The sequence below is a fragment of the Nematolebias whitei genome, chromosome 21 (assembly GCF_014905685.2).
Source record: "Nematolebias whitei isolate Nwh7 chromosome 21, NemWhi1, whole genome shotgun sequence".
In the NCBI taxonomy this organism is placed as follows: Eukaryota; Metazoa; Chordata; class Actinopteri; order Cyprinodontiformes; family Rivulidae; genus Nematolebias; species Nematolebias whitei.
Window position 1 is genome coordinate 7452735 of NC_056518.1, and position 26933 is coordinate 7479667.

A 26933-nucleotide genomic window follows, 5' to 3' on the forward strand; every position below is an offset into this window, starting at 1 on the left:
TTTTGAATGTCCAGAGGACCAGATTTAACTTTTTTAGATTTTTCTACCTGGATTATTGAGCATGCATCAGGATATTACTTTTGCTTAGTTTTACTTACTTACTTACTATTACTTACTTGCTTATCCATCCATCCATCCATTTTCTTTTCCCGCTTATTCCATTTTGGGTCACGGGGGTCGCTGGTGCCCATGTCCAGCAATCACTGTGTGAGGGGCGGGGTACACCCTGGACGGGTCGCAAGTCCATCACAGGGCCACATAGAGACAAACAAGACAAACAAACATTCACTCTCTCACTCACACCTAGGGAAAATTTAGAGTTACCAATCAGCCTAACATGCATGTTTTTTGGACTGTGGGAGGAAATCGGAGTACCCGGAGAAAACCCACGCATGCACGGAGAGAACATGCAAACTCCACCCAGAAGGCCCCTGGACCGGGGTTTGAACCAGGGACCTGCTCGTTGAGAGGCAGCAGCTCTACCAGTTGCGCCACCGTGTTTATTTACTTACTTATTTACTTTTACTTACTTACATGGTATAATGGTATGGTATAAAGTTTATTCATTTTAAAAAAGTACAAAACAATTCCATAACAATATAAAAAAGATACAAAAGATTTAAAATGAAAGGTAGCAGAAAGAAGAAAAAATCTTATTATACCTGCCCCTTTTTTCAAACAATTATTTCAATCATAATAATTTTCAAGTAACAGAACAAAATGAATAACTTTCTAATTTTTCTAATTCTAATACAAAACACACACTAAGCTACTTCATATATACTTTACTTTACTTTACTCATATACTACTTACTTACTTACTTACTTACTTTTACTTATTTACTTATTTACTTACAGTACTTACTAACTTACTTATTTACTTACTAACTAACTAACTTATTTGCCCGTTATTTTACCAGGTGAAATGTTTGAGGGCCAGTTCTCATTACACTGTCTGCAGGGTTTAACGTCTTTGAACTATGAATACATTTCTAGCTTGAACAACCTTTGAGGGTCCAGTTGTCCACAGCAGTCATGGATCACATCCACCCTTTGACCTCCACCCTACTGGTGGAAGTCATAATTCATCATCTCAGCCTTCCTGTTCTGCAGCTTTCAATTACTTTAAAATTAGGTCAACACCAGTTTCTTATGCAATGCTTCATACATGCCAAGAGGGGAGCTTTTTTGATGGCTTGTAGAGATGACAAAAAAAATTATAAATCCTGTGACATCCATTGTTTTCAGTCTGGCATTGAAGATGGTGACCTGTACGATGGAGCTTGGTGTGCCGAGTATAAGGACCAGCACCAGTGGCTTGAAGTGGACGCCATCCATCCCACTTTGTTTACAGGAGTCATCTTGCAGGGCCGAAACTCCATCTGGAGGTCAGGTAGTGTCATCACTCTAGTCTAAATGCAAGAAAACACTGTCAAAAATACATAAATATATCTGTAAATCCTACTAACTTGGTGTCTGATAGCACGTTTGAGCTTTAAAAACAACAAACAACTTAAAAATGTTCAATGTTGTGGATACTTGCTTTTCACTTACACTTCGGAACAAAGAGCTAGTGCCATCTATTCATGGTCCTTTTGGTCTCTGTTACAGTTGGGACTGGGTCGAAACCTACAAAGTTCATCTGAGTAATGACTCTGTAAACTGGCAGATGTGCATGAACGGGACAGAAGAGGCGGTAAGGACTTTCTGTAGATTAAGAAAATGATCTGTACCTGTTGAAACCAATGCAGCTGTAAAAACAGAGTGGAAACATCAAAGTTCATGTTCAGTAATCCAGGTAAAAAAAATCCAACAAAGTTCTTCAGTCAGGTCGTATGGACAGTTTCTTTCTTTTTTGTTGAGACGTTTCATCTTTCATCCAAAGGACTTCATTAGTCTGAGGAGCCACAACAAACTCAGTCCCACAAGCAGCACACTCACATAGTGGACCAATCAGTTTGCTGGTGATAAGATGGTTTCTGGGGCCCGCCCTATTCCCCGTCGACTCCTCTGAGGCATCCATAGCTAAAGTGGTTCAAAACATCAAAGTTCTGGGACTCAAAACTGTGGAACTCAGTTTGTTATGGCTCCTCAGACTGATGAAGTTTTGTTGGATTTTTACCTGGATTATTAGCATGAACTTTGTCAGAGTGGAAACAGTTTGTGGAATTTGACAAAACTTAAAATGCAAATGAATCAATGAGTTATTGCCTGCTGCCAAAGGTGAAAGAGCAATAATGTTTTTTTTTCTTGTGCCTGTCTTTTTCTGCCTTGTTAGTAAAATATCTGTTAAACCAATGAATGAACCATAACGTAATTGTCATTTGTACATTTATAACTGATTAACATTTTAAGTCACCCTAATTTAGGATCACTGCCACAACTAAACAAATTCAGCAAACACACAAGTGGCTAAAGCTCAGTCACTTTTAAAGAGATTGAGATAAACTGTGGTGCATTAGCAGCTGAGAGTCATCCACAACACACACTCTGAAAGCTAACTGATCTCACATGAGACGGCACGTAGATTCACTTACAATGTTTGATCAGAGCAGCTGAAACTCCACAAGTTAACAACATCTTATTTGAAAATGTTGATATGAACATGATATTTTGAAAAAGGATTAGAGCCACAGTGAGAATAGATTTTTAATTCTGAGATTAGAGTCAGTATTCCAACTAAAGGAAATGCTAGGTCTCTAAGTAGTTTTAGTTTTAAACCACGTATGCTTCAAAAAAATCTAATCTTTCCAATAAAACAGATCAAAAAGATCACAGTTTTCATTTCATTTCAAAACTTCTATTGTTGCCAAGGACGGTATGTTTTCATCATCTGTTTTTGCTATTAGGAAACAAGAGATTTGTTTCCTGATTCAGATTCTTGGTAATTTGGAAAGTTTTCACAGTTTTTGGGAGTATTGCACTTGTTAATCCACACATGTTCAGCAGGCTGCATGGTTTGGATGGCAGTGGGTTTATTGTCTGTCTTCAGCTCTATCCTTTAACTGGAAGATTCAAGCTTTTATATCCCAGTGTCATGGCAGTGTAGGCCCTCCCCTTTTGATTGACACCTCTATTGACCAACTGTGTGAACAGTCTTCTGGGTCAATAATATCCACTGAGTTTTAGCTACATACCAGTTATAGTTACAATATTTTGACTGCTGCTGTTAGGACTTCAGTGTTACCTTAGAGGGATGAAGCTTGTAGCTCAAATGGTTCAAAAACAGCATCTAAATAATTTTGGGTATGATTTTTCCATGCTTTTTAGAGGAGCCTGTAAAGCAGCAAAAACAGCAGTTAATCACACACACTGAGCTGAACTTTGACCTGGTCTAACAGCAACAGTGCGGTACAATGTTCAAATCTGTTTTAATCAAATGAAATTGTACAGATTTTTCAAGGCAACCAGAATCCAGAGACTCCCGTTCTTGGGCTTCTTCCAGTTCCCACCGTGGCCCGATTCATTCGCATCAACCCCCAGACCTGGTACTCCAACGGGACCATCTGCCTCAGGGCTGAGATTCTTGGCTGCCGTGCTGACGGTGAGCAGACGTTTAGCCGTGCACAGCCACAGTTAGTCATCATTTATACGCTTTACTTTCAAAGCAACACTTCTAATTATTGTTTCTGTCAGCCAGCAAAAAAAAAAAAGCAATAAAATTTTTAAAAAGCCACACTGCGGGAATCTCATGATGTTTTTATGTTTTTCTATGTTCAGCAGACATTTATTCCACAGAGCAAGAAAAAGGATCAAAAGATGATCTGGACTTCAAACACCACAACTACAAAGAGATGAGAAAGGTTAGTGGAAGCTCACATAAATCTCATAAAGCTGACGCCAGAGGTTTACTCACACTATTTACACATTTTCTCAGACTTAACCTCTTCAATCAGGGCTCCAGGGCCGCATGCAGCTCTGGTTTCTCTGCAGCAGCTCTTTGTAGCCTAGACAAAATAAAAACAACTGAAAAATGATTATTATGATTTATAACCACAATGGAAAAGGTTGGTTTTACAGTTTTAAGGAAAACGGGTGGCTGGATAAATGACAGCGATAATTCAGTTCAATTCAGTTTATTTATAAGATGCCAATCACAACAGAAGTTGTCTTAGGTCACTGAACAGAAACATTCTCATATAAAAGTCACTTAGTAAAAGTTTTCTATCTAAGGAAGGAAGCCAGCAGATTAAGTTGAATCTTCAATTCATCAGTCTCCCATCCTGAGCAAGCACAGTGGCAACAGTGGAAAGAAAACACTCCCTTAAAACAGGAAGAAACCTCCAGCAGAACCAGGCTCACGACAAGCGGCCATCTGCTTTGACCGGCTGGTTTGAGAGGACAGGAAGGAGAGACAGACGAACACAGAATGACAGGTCCAGGTCCAGGTCCAGATCCAGGTGCAGGTGCAGGTGCAGGTGCAGATGCAGGTGCAGGTGTACCACCTAACGAAAGAAAGACCAAAAGAAAAAAAAGTCAAGGATAGAAAAAATAACAAATACAAAACAGATAGAATAGAGTAAGTGAAGACAGCAGTAGTGAAGTAATGTGGTCAGTTTGTCCTCCAGCAGTCTTAGCAACATAAATAAGAGACAGCTCAGGAAACCCAAAACGACCCTAACTATAGGATTTATCAAAAAGGAAAGTCTTAAGCCCATTCTTAAACTGGACAATGTGTCAGCCTCACGGACAGAAACTGGAAGTTGGTTCCACAAGAGAGGAGCCTGATAACTGAAAGATCTTCCTCCCATTCTGTTTTTGGAAACTCTAGGAACCACAAGTAAACCTGCAGCCTGAGAGTGAAGTGCTCTGTTAGGAAAATATGGAACGATGGAACTAGGTTGTTGAGAGCTTTGTAGGTTAGAAGCAAGATTTTGAATTCTATTCTGGATTTGACAGGGAGCCAATGGAGAGAAACTAAAACTGGAGAGATATGATCTCTCCCACTAACTCTGTTAAGACTCTGGCAGCAGCATTTTGGATCAACTGAAGATAATTTTTTTTTAAGTATTAGGACACCCAGATAAACAATTGCAGTAGTCCAACCTAGACATGACAAATGCATGAATTAATTTTCTGCATCATTTTTTGACAAGATGTTTCTAATCTTAGTGATATTACACATGTGGAAGAAGGCAGTTCTTGCAACATTTAACACGTCCTGATAAAAAAATAACACCAAGATTTTTAACTTTACAAATGGAGGCCAAATTAATGTCATCGAGAGAAAATGAAAGACTGCAAAATGTATTCCTAAGATGCTCAGATCCAAAAACACAACCTCTGTCTTGTTTTTAATAATGCAATGAGAAAAACATATTGATCAGTCATGCTAGTATCATAGTTGGTTAGCCTGTTTGCCACATTATTGATCCAACTTTCACACACACACCCCCCCCCCCCCCCCCCCACCATGTGATCTTTCTCTGAAATTTACTGGAAAAAAAGACTTTTTGAATAGCTTTAAGGCAGGAAGCTGAGACGGAGAACTTAAGTTTTGAGATGCATTCACATAAGGGGTTCTGCAAAATAATATGTAAAGTTATTGTGATAACAGTAAGAATTCAAGTTTAAAACTTACCTTTGAAGCAACCTCACAGTTAAAGTAGTTAAAACTGATTTATTTTTTTTGTCATTGAACCTACACATCTCTTTAATACAGTAAATGAATGTTTTATGTAAAATCAACAAGAAATCAGTGTTCACCAAACATGCATATTTTATATAGACGCAACGTAAATGCTGAGTCAGCATTTTTAGTTTCCTCTGTGCATTATTTTGGCATCTATCTTCTGCAGGGTATTTATAACACTTTTAACCATTCAGGTTTCAAAACGTGCAGTTCAGCCGTTTGTAGCTTTTAGACTGAAAAAATATCTACAGATAACTTTTTGGTTTTAATGAAAAATATGAGGATTTCAAATCTTAGCTAATTTTAGGACTCAAGTTTTAGTTTTGCCATTTTTACATTTTAGCTACCGTTTTGCTAATTTTAGCTTATATATGCCAGGATGTTAATTCTAGCTTTCATACAAATCTGTTACATTTATCTTTGCGTAAAGATCTGTGAAATTTAATTTGTATATAATTTGGTAATTATGGCATTTAGCTATTATTATTTTAGCTTTTAGAACTACGGTGGTCAGTGCTGCGGCCTCATAATCTTGAGCCTACAGGTCCTTGAGGCACAGGTTGTGTCAAGAAGGGCATCTGTCGTAAAACATTTGCTAAATTTATACAAGTTTGTTTTCTGTGGCGACCCCTGCTGAAGGAGCAGCCAAAAAACAAAAACAGTTCATTTTAGCTTTTAGCTGCTGTTTTACAATTTTTTGCTTTTATGCATTGTTGTGCAAAGAAAGGCCTGCACAGTCCAGTGTTTACATTTGATCAAATGAATAAAACACTGTTTTATTTTGTCTTAATGAGTGCTGACAACAATTTATTTTCGAGTTTTAGTCTTTTAATGGAACAAACAGCAGTTTTTATGCCATATTTATGTAAGATGTGCTGAGTTAGCTTATTTATATTTCAAACTTCGCGTGCAAGGATCACCACACGCGCTGACAATAAAAAGGCTGAAAGTGGCTCAAGAGCTGCAAGTTAATTGTCACAGTTCTTACATTTTTTGTAACTCTGAGCACATTTTGTTCAGTGATTGAAAAGGCAGACAGGTTTATTTGTATTGTAAAGTTGCAGAGTCCTGACTCAAATGCTTTTGTGTTTATAACTCCACAGCTCATGAAGTCTGTGGCTGAGGATTGTCCAGACATCACCCGCATCTATACGATAGGGAAGAGCTACACGGGCCTCAAACTCTACGTCATGGAAATATCAGACAACCCTGGCAAACATGAATTTGGTGAGAAGAGTTAAATGTTTCCTCTTCATGTGCTCAAGCTAAGATAAAACCTCAGATGACGACATCTCTGGACCAGAGTTCACCGTGTAGCTCGTGTTACTCTGAGAGCTGCTTGGAGGCTCAGATCAACAAAGTGTGGCCTTTCTACGACCTCACGACGAAGGCTGTCCAAGAGCAGGAGCCCCTTGTAAAAACAAACATTTTGATTTCTTTTGATATTAGAACCAGATTCTTAGGTTTATGCTTTGATATGAGCTAAGGTTTCTTCACGTATGCCAAAAAAGCACAAATAAATGAAAAGTGAAGGGGATTAAGGGGATTGGATGTAACTGGGACCTTGTGTACATAATTTCGCTCCACCACATGTACCACATGAGGTGCGAATGACAATAAAGAAACTCTGACTCTGACTCTGACTCTGATTAACCGGCTTTCTGTTCAGGCAGATGTCAGAAACTTATTTCCAAAATGTCCACTCCCAAAAGGGGAGGTTGAGAAATTCCTTCTCTTTCATTTGCATCAACAGCTGTATTTGAGCAGCTTCATGGGTAAACATGACCCTGCTGTCAAATCAGGAAGATAAGTCACAGTGAAACTCTTATCAAGTGCAACCACGGGTCATGTCTGCTGTTGAGTCGGCCCAGCTCCACATCTTATTAATACAAAGTATCTGATCTAAGAAAAGGAACGCATTTTTCCTGCAAAGAAAACAAAAATCTTAACTGGAAAAATTTATGCGCTGCAAAGATGCTGTTTATTCTGAGAAATGACTTTGTTAAAATGTGTTACAAAGTCAAAACAGAGTTGTTAAAATCAAAACAAGAGAACAGAAGCTAAAAGGAGTTAAAAAAAGCCAAAAAATTAAAAATGCAAAACATTAGCTAAAAGCAAGAAGCAGCAAAAATCTAGTTAAAAGATGGACGTAGCAAAAGGCTAACTATAAATTAAGAAAAGAAAAACACCAGCCAAAAGCTAAAAGTAGCAAAACATTAGCTAAAAGCCAACAATGTTCAGTCAGATCATTTGGACAGTTTCTTTTTTATGCTGAGATGTTTCATCCTTCATCCAAAGGACTTCTTCAGTCCGGGGAGCCACAAACAAACTGGAGTCCCACAAATACCACACTCCCATAGTGGAAAAAAACAAGTTTGCTGGTGAGAAGATGGTTTCTGGGGCCCGCTCTCTCCCCCGTCAACTCCTCAGAGGCAGACATGCCAAAATAGTTCAAAACATCAAAGTTCATGCTCAATAATCCAGAAAGGACTGAAGAAGTCCTTTGGATGAAGGACAAAACGTCTCAGCTAAAAAAAAGAAACCGTCCAGATGACCTGACTGAACATTGTTGGATTGTTTCCCTGGATTACTGAGCATGAACTTTGGTGTTTTGAACTAGCTAAAAGCCAAATGTAACAAAATAAAAGCTAACAGCTAAGAGTGGAAAAACCCAAAATAAAAACTAAAATTAGGAACATGCTAGGTAAAACAGAAAAGAGGTAAAACATTAGCTAAAGTCTAAAAGTAGCTAAACAGTAGCTGGAAGCAGCAAATTGTTAGCTAAAAATAGCAAAAGTAAAATTAAAAAAAGAGAAGCTAAAAGTTTTAAATAGCAAAAGGCTAAATAAAATTTGCAAAATGTTAGATAAAAGCTAACAGTGGCAAAACAATTGCTAAACGTAGCAACATATTAGCTAAAAGTAACAAAGAGCTATCTAAAAGGTAAATGTATGAAAACACTGGCTAAAATCAAAAAGTAGCTAAATATTTTTCTAAAAGTACCTAAATCTAACACGACAAAAGGGTTAAAAGCTAAAAATAGCAAAAGGATAGATAAAAGTAGCAAAATGTTAATTAAAAGATAAAAGTTCCAAAAGGCTTGCTAAAAACTAAAATATCTGTGTGAGAAATTAAAACTAAAGCACAAAGTTTATGTGAGGGAAATCTATGGGGAAAGTATTTGTAATTTAGAAAAGGAGAAAACCAAAGGTGCAGGCATTCATCTCCTGAATGAACTGAACGTTTGATACACAGCTAAAATAGCACAGATTCTGCAGAAGTAGCACAATGAAAACCACCTGGAGAAAAGAAGAACCAGGAACTCAATAGTGTGAATGCTGACTCAGCATTCACACTATTGAGTTCCTGTTACTCACACGCTGAACTAATAAAATATTTTCTCGTTTGTTTCCTGGTGAGCAAAGTGACACTTTGAATTTTCCTTTCGGCAGGTGAGCCCGAGTTCCGCTACGTGGCAGGGATGCATGGAAACGAGGCCCTCGGTCGAGAGTTGGTCCTGAATCTCATGCAGTACATGTGCAAAGAATACAAAAAGGGCAACCAGCGTGTCGTACGACTGATTACTGAAACAAGAATTCACCTTCTGCCCTCCATGAACCCTGATGGATATGAAGTAGCTTATGAAAAGGTGGGTGATACTTCAGGAGGTTTATCAACAGTGCTCGAAGGCGAAATGCCAGCAGTGATGTTTTTGCACATCTGTGTACTAGAAGACACGAGTGTGTATAATACATTCTCCTCCAAGTTCATCCACTGTAATGGCTGGTTTGTGTTCTGTTGATCTGCTGCAGGGCTCAGAACTGGCCGGCTGGGCTGACGGACGATACAGCTTTGAAGGAATCGATCTGAATCATAACTTTCCAGACCTCAACAACATCATGTGGGATGCCCAAGAAAACGCAGCCGATAAATCCAAAGTCTCAAACCACTACATCCCCATCCCAGAATACTACACTCAGGAAGACGCCATAGTAAGGAAGAGCAGCTTTTTGCATGTTTTAATAAAAACAACTTAATTTTGGACCATCTGGTGCTTTTCTTAAGTATGACAGCGCTCATGGGTCCAGATTAGGGCAAACGAGGGTGAAGGCAGGTGTGGGTATTTCACCTTTGCACCCACATTTTGATGTTGTTGGTCGGCGGAGTTGAAGCAGGGAGTTGACCAGCGACCCTCCGATCACAGGCCCACCCTCTCTGACTTCTGCGCCACCACTCCCCCAATTGTTTTATTGTTGGTTTAATACTTTTTTCTGTATAACAATAACCATCTTTAGTTTTTTAGTTTTTATTTGACTTACAATGAGAACTGTTCCGCTCAGGTTGCACCAGAGACACGAGCCGTCATCAGCTGGATGCAGGATATTCCCTTCGTGCTCAGTGCCAACCTCCACGGTGGAGAGCTGGTTGTTACGTATCCCTTCGACTGCACCCGAGACTGGGCCCCCCAGGAAAACACCCCCACTGCAGACGACGCATTCTTCCGCTGGCTGGCCACCGTCTACGCTTCGACTCACCTGGTGCTGGCCAACCCTGACCGCCGCATCTGCCACTACGAGGACTTCCAGGCGCACAACAACATCATCAACGGAGGAGCCTGGCACACCGTCCCCGGCAGTGAGTGACCTCTGACCTCTGAGGCCTCCAAACACAACCATGCTGAACACAAGCAGTTGTTACTTAATGCCAGAAAAACATCATTCAGACACAAAAAGACACAATTACTCATAATTTACTTACAGCTGCTAAACTGCTCCCCAACCTCTTCTGATTTATTTGTTTACAGTAGAAGCAGCTAAAATTTAATAAATAATGCATCAGATATGGAAAAAAATATTACAAATGACCTCTGTTCTGTTTTTAATTCAATTCAATTGTAAAACTTTTCATTATATTATTTTATGGAAGGGAGGGGCTGTCAAAGGTTATATCACAAAAGGCTCATGAGGCTGTCTGTTAGCAAAATATTTTATGTATCACTGGACAAATATCGATGAAACTTTAATAAAGTAATTATTGGATGTACGTGAACAGCTGAAAGACTTTTGAAAGTAAACTTGATCCAAGATGGCGATCACAGCTAACCGACTTTAAAAAAAAACTAGAAAACGTATTTAATTAGATATTGACTTTGTTGTACTCTGATCAGTGACGTGCGGTGAGCTTTGTGTCAGGTGAGGCTCAGACTGTCTGGAATCAGGTGCTCACATATACAGTATGAACCAAAAATAGAAGCTTATATTTCAATATAAATCATTTTTAAATAATTGGAAAATGTTTGACACTTCATTGTGCAGAGATGTTCTTCAACTCAATGATTATTTCACATTTGTCTTATGGAGCTACTGTGTGGTCACAGTCTCACCAAACTACACTTAAACCATTGGAAAGTCTACAATTGGCCTTGAAGGTTAAATACCAAAAACCAAACAGATTCCGTCACCGTAATATTTTAACTAAGTTCAGTATTCTAGAATTTTCCAATTTTAAAAATTACAATTTTTTTATAATTGATCTTCAAATGCTTAAATGGACTTGCACCCAAAATATTAAGCAATTATACAGAGACTGCAGCAGATCTACCAGAGCGACTTTAAATGGCGACTGTAAGGTTCTTTTTCATGGAACCACTTGTACTCAAAATTCTCTCTCTATGAGAGGATCCACAATTTGGAACTCACTCCCTGTCAATTTAAAGTCTGTAACCAGATTCAATATGTTTAAAAAACAAACTAAACTCTGGCTGTGTCAAAAACTGCATTACAGTACATTCATGCTTAATATTTATTTTGTTGTTATGTTTTAATCCATTTGTTTTATGTGTATGACTCATTTAGTTTGGGAAAAATCCTTTAGTTTTGAGATATGATCTTCCATTTTGTCTAAACAAATTTAAATGAGTGTTCAGCTTGCTTCACCTCTGCTGCACCTCTGTGTAACAGAACACAGCAGCGCCTGCTTCATCGTATCTATGGGGCAGCACTGCCCCCTATCGGTACGGCATGGTATATTCTACTGCACCTCTCGTGAAAGAAGAAATGTCACACACATTCATTCAATATATTACACAGACTGTAGAACATCAAAATGTGTAGCACGTGTGTAATCAAACATGTATTTGGCGATATAAATGACACAGCGCCCCCAGAGGTGAACCAGAGCACTACACTGCCTCACCCCACATTGTTTGAACAGACAATGTGTAAAGTCCGCGATTTTGACCCAATGAAGTGTTGAAATAATTAGAAAATCTGTTTTATAGAACAATTTTATAGAAAGTCAAGTGGTCAAATGTATTTTCTCTTATCATTGTCAGTATTTTACTTGTCATGATGGCAGGAGAGGCTCTGCCTTACTTGCCTCCCCTGACTACACATCACTGACTCTGATGTGATGTACTCTGAGTGCTAAAAGATTTTATTTTAAATGTTTTAAAGTCAACAAACAAACAGACTGAGAGTTTTTATCTTCAAATCGTAGATAAACATATACATTTGATTTTGTCATGTCAGTCTTCTCTTAGAAGTCCATATCGTTTAATTTTGTATAGAATCTTAACATTTTTATACATTTTATATTTTATCTGTTTTATAGTATTTTGATAGTGCTTGTTTTCACATATTTGGATGGATTTGCTTTTTAATTAGCATCATATGTTTTCATTATGTTGCATGTTTTCACCGAGGGAGAGGAGGATGTGCTCTAATTTCATTGTGCTGGTGCACAACTGCACAATGACAAGGTCTGTCTATATTAGTTAGCAAAATATCTCATTAACCACAGGGTGGATTTAAATGACACTATCAGGAAGTAATCAACTGATATAAACCCAAGTTAAGATGGCTGCCACAGCCAACTGCACTTATAAAACACACACATGGCTTCAACTCAGTCAGTTTTACTGACACTGAGCTAAAATTTGTTGTTGGAGCACACTTCCTCTGATTGTGACGTCTTGCGAAATTACATGAAGCTACACATAAAATTATTTTCAGGGTTTGACCAAACTCTGAGAATCTGAGTTTAAGAGTCTGGAAAAGTGACATGCTTTACTTTGGTAAAGACTTCATGACTTTAAGAGTTTTTTTTTATTTTTTATACCTTAAATAATATTTTTTAAAGCAAGTTGTTTGAATAAAGACTAAAGAGGGTTTTTTCCTGCATTATTTCATACCATACATTTTAGAAATGTGAGAACTAAATTACCTGTTTATAGATTTATAATGAAACCAAATAATCCAATTTAATACATTATAAATTTTAACATGGCTCAAGTTGTAGCTCAGTGGTCAGGACTGTGGTCTTGTAATCCTGAGGCCGCAGGTCAGAGCCCAGCTTGTGTAGGATGCTCGATGGAAAATAATTGCCAAATCGTTCATGCGAGTTTGCTTGTTGTGACAATCAATGCAGAAGAGATCAGCTGAAAGAAAAACAGTAATACTAAAATCACTCTTGTCTAATTTGTCTGCAAAGTATAATTGTTCCATGATTTCCATTTTCTTTGGTTTATTAGTAAAGGATAAAAAATATCTAAAATGCAACTGTTGCAATATATTTCTTTATCTCATGTGCCTTTACAAAAGATTTCCTAGTTTCAAGCATTCTTTGCATAAACTGAGTTCAAACACTGAAATGAAACAATCTTACCTTGTGTCCTTGTGTCTTTTCTGCAGGTATGAATGACTTCAGTTACATGCACACCAACTGTTTCGAGGTGACGGTGGAGCTGTCCTGTGATAAGTTCCCTCATGTCACTGAGCTCTCCGCTGAGTGGGAGAACAACAAGGAGTCTCTCCTGGTTTACATGGAGCAGGTCGGTGTGCACCAGCACTACAACACACATTGACGCAGTCGTTCATCAGCCTGCTTGTCCTGAGCTAACCGTGCTGCCTTTCTGTCTCCCTCAGGTTCACAGAGGGATCAAAGGTGGCATCAGGGACAAACTCACTAAGCAAGGAATCGCAAACGCCATAATCAAGGTGGAGGACCACGACCATGACATCCGATCAGGTCAGGAACTCGCTGTCAGTCCTGAATCCTCTTAGAAATGATTGATTGAAGGATGTTGATTATAATTCTTTAAACAAAAATATTAATAATAAAACTTTTTTAATTTTAGCCAATTATTGTTTACTTTGGGGGAAAATGTAGAAAATTAATCAGTGGCGCAGTTTGTAGAGCTGTTGCTTCTCAGCGAGGTCGCCGGATCAAATCCCGGCTGGAGGCCTTTCTGGGTGGATTCTGCCTGTTCTCTCCGTGCTGGGTACTCCGGTTTCCTCCCACAGACCAAAAACATGCATGTTAGACTGATTGGTAACTCTAAATTGTCCCTAGGTGTGAGTGAGAGAGTGAATGGTTGTTTGTCTCATTTGTCTCTATGTGTCCCTGTGATGGACTGGAGACCTGTCCAGGGTGTCCCCTGCCTCTCACACAGTGACTGCTGGATATGGACACCAGTGACCCCCCCATGACCCGAAAAGGAAAAAGTGGGTAAAGATAATGGATGGATGGATGGATGGATGGATGGATGGATGGATGGATGGATGGATGGATGGATGGACGGAAAGTTCCCCACTAAGCAATGAAAAACAAAACTCAATATTAAAAAGCTAAATAACCCTCAGTAATATAAAACAAGTTCTAAATTATTATCTCCAACACTAACACAGCTATCATATCTTAATTGATGGGGCATGTGTTAAAATGTGCTCAAAAACTTGAAACTATGTTAAACGTATTAAACTTACTAAGCCAAAATGACTGCATCATAGCAATCGTTTTCCATTTCCAAAAGTAAAAGGTGGGTAATTTGTGTTTTTTTGTTTGTTTGTTTGTTATCAAAATACCTCATGAACCAATGGACAGAAGTGAGTGAAAGTGTCAGAAAGTAATTATCTGAGGCACAGAAACTCATTTATGTTTGAGGTCAGTGTAGGGTTTGTGTCTCTTAGTGTCTGGCTCCATCTTGTGTTGTGTCTCTATCCTGCTCTCTTGTGTCTCATCACCTCTATTTCCCACACCTGTGAAGCTCATAGGTTTTGTGTGTTAGATCTCGTTAGTGTCTGTATTTAATAAGCCTGTGTGTTTGTCTTACTCCCTGTCCTGACATTGTTAACTCTACCCTCCTAATGACCTGTCTGCTCCCTGTGTTCTGGATATTATATGCAAGTGTTGCTTCCTTGTCAGCCTTGTTGTTTTTGTAAATAAAATGTTTTATGTAATTATACTCCTGAGTCCTCGACTGCCTGCCTGCACCATTGGGTAGTGATGAGCAAATGAAGCTTTTAGGAAGCACTTAACCAGTTGGGCCAAATGTTTCAAAAATAGGTTCATTTGTTGAAGCTTCAGTTACAGTGATCTCTGTGACATTTTGCAATGGTGCTGTCAAATTAGGCATTATGCTTTTGGTGACACACAGGAGAACTTCAGTGACTATAGTGTTAAAGAACCTACTTTACTGTAGTAAAAAACAGACTTTTTAAATTCATCAACTTTCTATGTTGTCTGGTTTGAAAAATTATTTATACTTCGAATAAAGATTGATAAATTGTGCATTGAAGAGATTTAATAAAAATGTTGCAGTGATATTGTGCTTGTGTAACTGTGGCAGAGTCAGAGTCTTTGTCATTCTTAAAATAACAATGAAATGACATCTCCAGCATCTCCATGTTTGGCGTTGAAGTGTCTCATCATAGAGGAGGTATTGCCATGATGCTTCAGTTCAGTTGAACACACCAAACACTGCACCTGTAGAAATAGACTAATGTAAATAAAAAATTAATTTGAGCCCATACTGATATATGATTATTAAAATCACACATCATTTTTTTATGTAATTATATTAAATACATGGGTTAAAAGGGTTAGATAATATCTTCACTGCTGAACATTAGTACAAAGTATAACTTTTTTGACATTTAAATGCCGAAACCACCTTATCATGAGCAGAATGAAGTGTTCCCACATGTTACAATGACCTCTTTTCCTGGCTGCCTCCGTAATTACTCAGTTTCAACTAAATCAACAACACAACAGCAAAAACTCCCAGCACATTGCAAACATCTTAGAGCTGTTTTATAGTGTTGAGCGCTCTCAATTCAAAACTGTCTCAACCTGTCACCTATCAGAATCGAGACGAGGCGGTGCCAGGGAATCAGCTGATTGGACCGCGAACCAGTCAAGCAATTCATTCCGACAACGAAACAGTTTGTGTTTCAAACGTCACGTGTCACGGAACTTCTTCCACACCAAAACAGGCTCTGAAGCGTTTGTTACGTATTGTAACCCCAGATTCTATGAGTGTAAGCGTAGCCCTTTAAAAGCTGTTGCTATTGGGTTTACCCGCGCAGCGCGCCGAACACTGAAAACTTCTAGTCCTCGCCCACCTGCTGTGTGGACCCCACCTGGTCCGTTATAAAATGCATCTGGACCGTAGATCGACTCCCAAAGGCATACTCTTTTCTTCACTTGAGAGCAAGTGAGGCCCAGTGTTTAAAGGGCTACGCTTACACTAATAGAATGTGGGGTTACAATACATAACCAATGTTCTAGTTCGTGTAAGCTACGCCCTTTAAAAGCTGTCGTTATTGGGTTTAAAGGGCGGAGCAGGATATGGTCCATGCCTCACTGGATCTGTCCGAAAACCATCAAAAACACCCTGATATCCGCCTAAACCTCTTTCTTTATTCAAGCAGAATTATGTGGTGTGCAGCCTATGTGCCTGATCTTAACTGAAGGAATGTTTATTCATATCAGACAATAGAGGAATAAGAGAAGGACAATTTTTCAAAGAGGAAGAAGGAATTTTCCTGTTTGAACAAGTAATCGTAGAAAACGCCCACTAATAATTACAGAGCAAGGCTGTGTTGTTTTATTGTTTGTTGTTTTTATTTTTCATTTTATTTATTTATTTTTGTTGAGTGATTGTGAAAAATCACTCTGACATAACTCTGAGAACTGAATGTGTCAGTGAAGAGCTGGAGACATCTCGTAAATAAAAACGGATGAAAGGGGTCGGTAATGACCATGAAGCCGCAGAGCAGATGTCCTGCACAGACACCCCTCTGTGCAGAGCTGTGGAGGTAGAAATCCCTCTGGTGGAATGAGCCCTGAGTTCTTCAGGCGGTTGAAGGCCAGAAGAACTATAAGCTTGTGATATAGCTTCACATAAGCAATGTGACAGACACTGGGAAGATAAAGGCTGACCCTGTGATCATTCAAAAGTACAAACCATTGATCGGATTTACGCATCGCGGCTGTGCATGTCACATAACACCCAAGTGTGCGTACTGGACAGAGCAGGTGAAACTGTTCCTCCTCCGTAGTTTTATGGGGAGGGGGGACAGAAACCATCCAGTGTAACGACTCTGGACCTGAACAAACTTGTTATGCTTTTGGGTATAAAAGCAGGATTTGGTCAGAGTTCCGCTGAGCTCCTGTCTCCTTGAATTCTGAGACAAAAAGGAGCTAGGGACAGACCTGACAAGTCGCTCACTCTTTTAGCTGATGTCAAAGCTAATAATAAAGCTGTTTTGAGGGACAGATACTTCAAAGGTATCTCAAACTGATTTTTAGTGAGTACACTGAGAACGAAGACTAAATCCCACTGTGGTACCAGGGCGCGTGTCACTGGCCTGAGCCGGCGCACACCTTTCAGAAACCGTTTTGTTAAAGGGTGATTGAAAACTGTTCTATCGTTGAAACCTTCATGATAGGAAGAGATTGCTACAGCATAAGTTTTAATTGTACTGAAAGCTAAATTTCTGTCCAACAGCAGCAGCAGGTAGGACAAAATGCAGCCCAGGGGACATGAAGTCAGTTCCATCTCCTTTTCTAGGCACATCACTGAAAATCAGCCCATTTAGAAGCGTAAACAGCCATAGTGGATTTTGCGCGTGCCCCCTGGATAGTACATATCACGTCTTTAGAAAACCCAAATTTTTCTAAGCGTTCTCGTTCAGCGGCCAGACCCAAAGGGGATGACCTTTTATAATAGGGCTCCTGATTACTCCTCCCTCCTGCAGGAGCGCATCCTGTCTCCATGGCAATTTCCATGGATGACCCATCAGCTGTTGCAGAACCGGGAGCCACGAGGCGTTCATGCATTTTGGAGCGATCAGAATCATTTTCAGAGTCTCCTCTCTCACCCTCTCCAACAGTGCTGATATCAGGGGAACTGGAGAGAAGGCATTAATCAGTGTCTTGGGCCACGATTTGTGTGCAAACATGTTCACCCCCAGTGGCGGAGCATCCTGTGGATTTAGGGAGAAAACAGGGCGCACTGAGAGTTCTCTCGGGTGGCCATCAGGTCCACCTCTGCTCTCCTGAACCTGCTCCAGATTTGCGAAATTAGATCTGGATGGAGAGACCGATCCCTGTCCAGAGGACCTCCTCTCGACATAATATCTGTTTTTCTGTTCAGAACGCCTGGGATATAAATTGCTCTGATCGGACATAAATGTGTGCGCGCCCAGCAGAGCAGATCTCGAGCTGCATTCAGCAGCTGGGCTGAACGCACGCCCCCCTGGCGATTTATGTACGCCTCTGCGGATCTGTTGTCTGTGTGGATCATTACGTGATGATCCTGAACCAGTGGAGCAAAATGTCTGAGCACTTTTTTCTACTGTTCTAAAACATTTATGTGATAAGACGTGCCGGCCGGCCATGCACCTATTATCATTTGTGACAGGCAGGTCCCTCCCCAGCCGGAGAGGGACGTGTCTGTGAACACCAACGTGAATGACGTCACTTTGCCCAGGGGAACTCCCTCTGACAGGTTCAGGGAATTCTCCCAGTGGCTCAGATCCACTCCCACAGATGGAGGAACAGTGATCAGGCACCGTTTGTGATGTACAGGGTCGACTTTTAGTCGATTGAACCATCTTTGCAGGCGACGCATAAACAATAACCCCAGCGGCACCACAATGTGAGCCGCTGATCTCATTCCTAACAGTCTCATGACTATCAGCATTGTTACTGTTCTGAGGGGCCGGACGAGCTGAAGCAATGACATCAGGGATTCCCTCCTTTGATCTGACAGGACAGCCGTCATGTTCACTGAGTTTAAATTCATTCCCAGGAATGTAATTCGCTGGGACGGAATTATAGAGCTCTTCTCCCAATTTATTGTGAATCCCAGGTGGGACAAGTGATTCACTAAAACAACTGTTTGTGTCTCTGTCTCTTTTCTGGTCCGAGATAACAGCCTTTGGTCGTCCAGATAAAACAGGATTTTTATCCCTCTCGTTTTGAAGCGGCTGCAGAGCTGCCTCCATACATTTCGAGAATGTGCGTGGGATGAGCGCGTATCCAAACGGCAGACAGATGTACTGAAAACAGACCCCCTGGAAGGAAAAACGGAGGAATTTCCTGTGTTTATTTATTATCGGAATGTGGAAATATGCATCCTTCAGGTCTATGGATACAAACCAATCCCCTCGTGTCATATATTCGAGAACATGTTTTACCGTCAGCATGAGAGAAGGTCGTTTCATGATGAATTTGTTGAAAACAAACAGATCCAGAATTGGTCTGAGCCCTCCCGACTTTTTTGGAACCAGGAAGTATCGAAAGTAAAAACCGTCTTCCTCCTCTCCCGGGGGAACTCTGGAAATCATGTCTTTTTCCAGAAGCTTCATCAGCTCTGATTGGAGGTTTACACCTTGTTCTGGGGATGTGAGATGGGATTCTAACTCTCCATTGAATTTTGGTGGTGTTTTTGCAAACTGCAGTGTAACCTTTGTGAATTAAATGATGCAATCGTTTGTTAAGGCTGCCTGTTTGTTGTTACTCTGCTATGCACTCAGAAAGTGGAAGTGCGTGAATGTTTTGTTTCGTACGGGAGAACAATAACTGAGCCTCTATCACCATCGTATCCTGGGGGGGGGGGTTCGCCCACACTGACCCATGGTCAAGCCATGTAGAGGGCTGTTTATCAGCTCCTATGTAATGGTTCTTACAATGTTCCCCGGCCGTGCCCGGATGGGGATGAGAACCGGCGTTAGCAGGTGAACTAAACAAGCACTGCTTCAGTGTAGGTTCACCTTCAGCGCTCATTTCTGTCAGCTGGTCAGGAAAAAGAGACGGATAACCCCTGCGTAAAGCTCTCGCTTTAACTGCAGGTTCATGTTTTTTATCTGAGTGTTTGGGGACAGAAAAGTCCCTGTGTTGTTTGGGTTTTAACTTCTTGTTAAACATCTTACCATTATGTGTTTTCTGACAGCTGCCTTCAGCGCTCGCCTCCTTTGACAGGTGAGGAGGAGGGGCTGATGGGTGAGTGGAGGAGTCTCGGCGCACAGCCCCCCCATCTCCTGTTTGTGTGTCATTACACCAAAACTGTTTTCCTTTTCGTTTATCTTTGAACGGTTGCCTCAGGCTAACTTTTCATTAATTGTGTAGGATGAGCTTACAGAAAACGGAACAGATGAATTCAGCCTGTCTGAATGAAAAACTCAGTTTTTTGAGAAAGATTTTTTATTTTTCACTTTAAAAACCCTGTTCATCTCAGCAGACACACACCCCTCAAAACATCCCTGCTGCTAGCACTGGAGCCTTCTCTGTTCTCGCCAGCCACCAGGTGTCGGAGCAGGGTGGAAAAACACTCAGGGTATGGTCACATGACTCCGCACCTGTTCCAGAGAATCGGATGAGAACGCAGTTGGTTCAAGACCGACTGAAAATGAGGTCCGAAGAGGCCATCTGAGGACACAGGACCTTCCAGGAGTTCTTTTTTAACGTCTTCTGGGATGGACGGAGACAGTTTCAACCACATCTGTCTCTGCAGCAACGTTGCCCAGGACAAGATGCGGGCGGAGCAAACTGCAAGCGCCGCACACTGGTTGGTAATCATGTTCGCAGCCGTGTTGATCTGGTCCAAATCTACGGAGGACGGGTTTGGTTCCTTCGTCTCTTTAGCTATGCTAAGGGCTAACATAGCAATGTTGTTGGTTGCTGGTCCCACCTGCGACAAACACTGATGGATTCTGTCCGTCAGCTTCGCGGTGAGCTGGTCACTGGAGGATGGCGGGGTGATACGTCGGCCGACGTATTTCACTGCTCTCACCCCAAAAACAGCCAACAAACTGGGTTCTAGGGGAGGGACAGTGGGAAAACCCTGGTCAGTGAACCCTTTGACTTAGGTGATGGCTGCGTAGGAGGCAACCGGAGCACTCAGCTTTAAGGAATCGTTGGCTGAATCCAGGAGGAGGGCAGACACAGCCGGGAAACAGGGCCAGACCGGGTCCCAGTGTCCAATGTGCTGGGCGGCGAACCTTCCAGCCAGAAGGGTCGACATGGCCGGGGCCGCAGGTTTGGGCACTTCCAGGTCTCAGGCTCTCGCCGACCTCCCAATTATCTCCGAGAGCTCGTGGAGCAGAGTGTTGGACGACCCCTGGGGGCTCGGGGGGGGAAGGGGGGGGCAACCATTGAAGGCAACACCTGCTCCAAACCTCCTGTAAGGCAGGATGAAGCGCAGCTGCAAGCTGTTTCAGCTTCAGAGGGGGACGTATTCACGAACTCTGTGTCCAGGGAGTTAAAAAAATTCCTCAAGCGAACAGTCCCCCCTTGGTTGAAACTCAACCTCCTCAGAGGAAAAGAGCTCACACCAGCGCTGCTTCTCCTCAGCCCAAAAAAGTTTATAGGCTGGACAAGAGAAAAGCGGATCCAAAGCTTGCCGAGCGTGGTCAGCTCCCAGGCAGCTTTCACACACGACGTGCTGGTCTGTCGATAAGATGTAGCCCGTCTGGCACGCAGGGCACAGACGGAGGGTCTTCGATTTCTTAATTAAAGCCATCATTCTTCTTCTTTTCTTTCTATTATTGTTTCGTAGAAGTAGTGTTCTTAGCGTTGGCTGAAGAAAAACGGGAGTCGAGCTCCGGTCCAGATGCAATTCATAACGGACCGGGTGGGGCCCACACAGCAGGTGGGCGCGGACTAGAAGTTTTCAGTGTTCGGCGCGCTGCGCGCAAACCCAATAGCAACAGCTTTTAAAGGGCATAGTTTACATGAAATAGAACAGTGGTCTGATGTAATTTTACTTCAGGGTTTGAAGCATGTTTTGAAGCTTTTGTTTCATACTACCATCACTACCATTGGGTTCAACCTCCAAACCACTACCTTGTGACAGTCAATCCCACTGTTTTGTAGATATTGAGCTAAAATTTGTTGTGGTAGTATCTGAGTCTTTCTCAAAACATAGTGTCAACAGATTGAGCAAGATCTTTGTTTAAAACATTGCCATTAAATAATGGAACCTATTCTGTTTGTCTGTTGGCAAAATATCTAATGAACCAATAGGCAGATTTCTATGAACTTCTCAAAATGTAATCTTTGAATGTACATCTATGACTCATTACCTTTTGGAGCCAACATGATTCATACAATACCAATTTATTTCTAAAGCACTTCAAACACAACATAGCAGCCATCCAAAGTGCTGTACAAAAAAGTAAAAACCAACAAAAAACAGTGAAACAATAAAAACAACCAAATATATAAAAATAATCAGAACATCACAATTAAAAGAATACAACATTAAGACAAAGATGCTAACTCACTCTAGATTAAAAGCCAATGGAAAAAAAGTGTTTTTAAACGAGTTTTAAAAACAGAGATTGATGGGGCCTGCCTGACCTCCAGCGGCAACTCATTCTACAATTTAGGAGCCAGAGCTGAAAATGCTCTGTCTCCTCTGAATTTATAAAACGTTTTCGGGACTGCTAAAAGCATCTGGTCAGATTATCTAAGAGCATGTGATGTTATGTGAAGCAGTTCAGACAAATAAGAGGGACTAAGACGGTTCAAAGACTTAAAAACAAACAATAGAACTTTAAAATGAATTTGAAACTGGACAGGAACCCAGTGAAGGGACATCCGAACTGGAGTGATGTGCTCACGCCTGCCTGTACCAGTCAAATATCGTGCAGCAGCATTTTGTACCAGCTGTAACTGTGAGAGCGAGGCCTGGCTAACTCTGATCAACAGAGAGTTACAATAATCCAGGCGTGAAGTAATAAAAACATGGATTACTGTCTGTAAGTAACTACGGCTCTACTCTACTCTAACCGAGTAGAGTAGAGCCGTGCTGTACCGGTACTACAGGTACTAATGGAAAAGGGGCATAAGTGGTGCCTAGAAAGGAGGGGCTTGTTTTTTGACAGGCGCCACCACACCCAGGTGATCTCAGATAACACAAATAATTAACATAATTTATTAAAATGAACAGATACTTAGATATAATTAGGTGTGGTGGTAGCTGAGAGTCATTCAAAATGCGTATGTGCTAATCATTGCACAGTAAGTTTGTGAAGAAATAAGAGAGTGGGTCGCACCCTGTTTACACCACTCGTCTAATTATTGGATCAGATACCAATTTTTAGCAACCCTGTACTCCAAAGAACAGGACATTTGGTCCAGTGCCAGACAGGTACATTAGTCCGAGACCATGGCAAATTATTATAAATATATAAATAATAAAACTTTTTATTTTAACAAGAGTCAACCCTGTCCGTTTTTTAGCAAAATATCTCACGAACCACTGGGTGGAGTTTCATGAAGCACTTGCCAATGAATCATTTGATGTTATCTACAATTCATGAGATGATGTGAGTTTGAAATGATGGTATGAAAGACGATGAGTGATGAGCATTCCTTCAAGGACTGCCCAGCCTTTCTCTAATAAATGTTTTTACTTTGCTTTAGCTGCTGATGGGGACTACTGGCGTCTGCTGAACCCTGGCGAATACAAGGTGGTAGTTTGGGCAGAAGGTTACTTTCCATCCATGCGTCGCTGTCATGTCGGCATGGAGCCACATCCTACAATCTGTGACTTTACCCTCACCAAAACGCCGCTTCAGAGATTGAAGGAGATTCGAGCCAGAGGAGGGAAGATCCCACGGGACCTTCAGCTGCGGCTGCGTGCTCTCAGACTCCGTAAGCTACGCGCCAGCACCAAAGCCATTAACCGCCGCAGGGAGAGACAGCGACAACAGACGAGGAGATCTGTCCCCTCCTGAGAGGAGCTGGGAGCGCCTGGAAATGACATGGAGTTCAGTTTGAAGATGTCAAACGTTGCTCTGGGAAAAAAAATGACATATTTTAAAAACATCAGCTGAGCCAAAATAACAGAAGAAAATACAGATTCTATGTAAAACTTTACGTTTTAAGAGATTTTTCCAGACGCCAACAAAACTTTTGTATTGAACCTTTAAAGGCACTACTTCAATGACTAATCCATTTTATGTATTTCTTATTTTGTACATTGATCAGCTGGTCTGATAGGTCACACTTTTTATTTTTACTGACTAAAGTCCAACATGACCACAAATAAATGTGTTATCTAATGTCACAAAGGGTCTTGTTTAACCAAATAATAAAGTACATAATACTGCAGGGTAACATGGTCTGAACTAGAGCCCGACCAGTATATCTGTAAGGCCCATATTTTTGGGGTGATATATGCATTTAGATACAAACAGTATCGATATCTGTGATAACTGTCCCATTATCCGCCAATATAAACACAGGAAAAAGCCGAGTCCGTACGTGCAAAAGGCCTACTTGTACACTGTATCCAGCAGAATGCGGACTACTTTCAAGTCATGGCCGTTCACTTTAACTTTCACTTTCAGCACAGCTGAAGCAGGGAACAATACTGTGGTGTATTTTGCTGAACAAAGCATGGTAAGTTTATGTTAAATAATCTGTAAAAATAAAACAAGGTAACTTTAATGTCATTTTGCATCACATGTGGTACATGAGGTGGAATGAAATTGTGTACTCAAGGTCCCAGTTACACCCAAAAATAGCAATATAAAATATTAAAAGGAAATAGTATACAAGGATCTAAGATATACATTAAACAATAATAATATAATACGGTGTATTAAACAGAAGTAAAATGTTCATGTATTAATTATTTTTTGTAAATGGTTCCCTCATTTCAAAAGTATTGTCATCTGAATATCATCCAATTGTTATTTCTGATCATGCACCACTTAGTAAATGGTAAATGGACTGTATTTATACAGCACCTTTCTATCTTATTTCAAGATACTCAAAGCTCTTTACACTACAATCTGTGCCTCATTTACCCATTCACACAGCACTCTGCTAGATCTCTACAATGCTAATGGAACAAATCATTCTAAAGAGACTAATCAGAGCTTTATCACATTCATACACTGATGGGACACACATCAGAGGCAACAAGGGATTCAGTGTCTTGCCCAGGGACACTTTGGCATGTGACTGCTGGTGGATTCGAACCTCCAACTCTAGCATTGGAGGACAACTGCTCTAACCACTCAACCACAGATGCCCCAAGTGTTGAATGTTTAGTGTTGATATCAAACTCCTAACTAAGCCTTCTTTTTCTCCATTGTGGATGTTCAACTCCTTGCTGCTCAGATGATGCATTTATTGCTTATATCAAATCCACAATCGATGAATATATAGCTTTTAATGAAAATGACATTGTTACAAGTTCGTTACTATGGGAATCTCTTAAAGCATTCTACTTTGTATTTAGGGTGCGGATGTGGCTGGGTAGTTAGAGCAGTCGTCCTCCAATGCAAGAGTTGGGGGTTTTAAATCCACCAGCAGCCACATGCCGAAGTGTCCCTGGGCAAAGACACTGAACCCCTCATTGCCTCTGATGTGTGTCCCATCAATGCATGAATGTGATCTAAAGCACTGATTATTTTCTTTAGAATGATTTGTTCAATTAACTTTGTAGAGATCTAGTAGAGTGCTGTATGAATGGGTAAATGAGGCACAGATTGTTGTAAAGAGCTCTGAGTATCTCCATAAGATACCATACCATACCATACCATACCACTTTATTTATAAAGCACTTAAAACAGCAACAAGGCCAACCAAAGTGATGTACAGACAAAACAACAGGTAACACACAAAGCAAAATACAAAATGAGGTAAATCAGAATATAGACAAAAAAAAAAAACCGATGCAGATAATGACGACAAACCCGTGTGGAGCATACAGGATCAAAACACAGATCATCTTGTGTTGAAAGCTACTGAATAGTAGTGAGTTTTTAAACGGGACTTGAAAACCGAGAGGGAGGGGGCTTGTCTGACAAGCAGAGGTAACTCGTTCCAGAGTCTTGGTCCTGCTACAGAGAAGGCCCTGTCACCTCTGCACTTAAGACAAGTTCCTGGAACTGTGAGGAGCAACTGGTCCGCTGACCTCAGGGAGCGTGGAGGGCCATACGGTTGTAGCAAATCAGAGAGATGGGGGGGCGACACTGTTCAGTGATTTGTAGACATACAGGAGTATTTTGAACTGGATTCGAAAGTGAACCGGTAACCAGTGCAGTGAGGCCAAAACTGGTGTAATGTGCTCTCTTTTGCCTGTACTGGTTAAAAATCGGGCTGCTGCATTCTGGACCAGTTGTAGTCGTGCAATGGAGGTCTGACTGATGCCAAACAGGAGCGAATTGCAGTAATCAAGCCTAGATGTAATGAATGCATGTATTACAGTCTCCAGGTTCTTTTTGGACAATATGGGCTTCAGTTTAGACAGCCGCCTCAGTTGGAAGAAGCATGATTTCACAATCATGTTTACATGATTGTTAAGTTTCAGGGAAGGGTCCATTATCACGCCCAGATTAGTGACTCTTTGTTTTTCTGACAGGGTTAGAGCGGAAAGGTCGATGCAGTGGTTTGTGATTGTGTCGTTGGGAGGGAACAACATGACTTCAGACTTCTTTTCATTGAAACTTAAGAAATTTAAAGCCATCCAGTCCCTGATGTCAGCCAGGCAGTTGAGCAGCGGTTGAATAGAGCATGTACCATTGTGTCTTAGGGGGAAGTAAATTTGACAGTCATCGAAATAGAAGTGGAAGGGCATGTTGTGTTTTCGGAAAATAGCACCAAGCGGCAGCAGGTATAAAGAGAATAGGAGGGGACCCAGTATGGACCCCTGCGGAACCCCCCATTTAAGCTCTGCCTCTGCGGAACTGAAATCCTTGATGGAGACACAAAAGGATCTGTCATTGAGGTAAGATCTGAACCAATTGAGGGCTGATCCTGTGACGCCCACCCACTGCTCCAACCTAGCAATGAGGATCTCATGGTCGATGGTGTCAAAGGCGGCTGTGAGGTCCAACAGGACAAGCAGCACAGAATCACCGGTATCTGTGAATCTGAAGATGTCGTTAAAGACCTTCAGCAGGGCAGTTTCAGTGCTGTGGAGAGGTTTAAAGCCAGATTGGAAAAGCTCTAAGATGGCGTGATCCTCCAGGAAGCACTTCAACTGGGACTCAAC

General features: G+C 41.0%; 1 protein-coding gene across 1 annotated transcript; it reads left to right on the forward strand.

The window, feature by feature from the left end:
* The first annotated feature begins 1035 nt into the window (after nt 1–1035).
* LOC119427655 (probable carboxypeptidase X1) lies at nt 1036–23846 on the forward strand. Its single transcript, XM_037695292.1, has 12 exons — nt 1036–1071; nt 1249–1388; nt 1612–1696; nt 3394–3544; nt 3721–3803; nt 6736–6859; nt 9085–9281; nt 9445–9624; nt 9973–10267; nt 13324–13463; nt 13558–13660; nt 23348–23846. The coding sequence occupies exons 1-12, from the start codon at nt 1036–1038 to the stop codon at nt 23659–23661; spliced, it is 1848 nt and encodes a 615-aa protein (XP_037551220.1). The 3' UTR covers nt 23662–23846.
* Nucleotides 23847–26933: the final 3087 nt, after the last annotated feature.

Excerpts from the sequence above, each read along its gene's own strand:
- LOC119427655 (XM_037695292.1), top strand. The coding sequence starts at position 1,036 with ATGGATCACATCCACCCTTTGACCTCCACCCTACTG. Across the intron at positions 9,625-9,972 it reads ACACTCAGGAAGACGCCATA|GTTGCACCAGAGACACGAGC; the intron begins GTAAGGAAGAGC and ends TGTTCCGCTCAG. Across the intron at positions 13,464-13,557 it reads TCCTGGTTTACATGGAGCAG|GTTCACAGAGGGATCAAAGG; the intron begins GTCGGTGTGCAC and ends TGTCTCCCTCAG.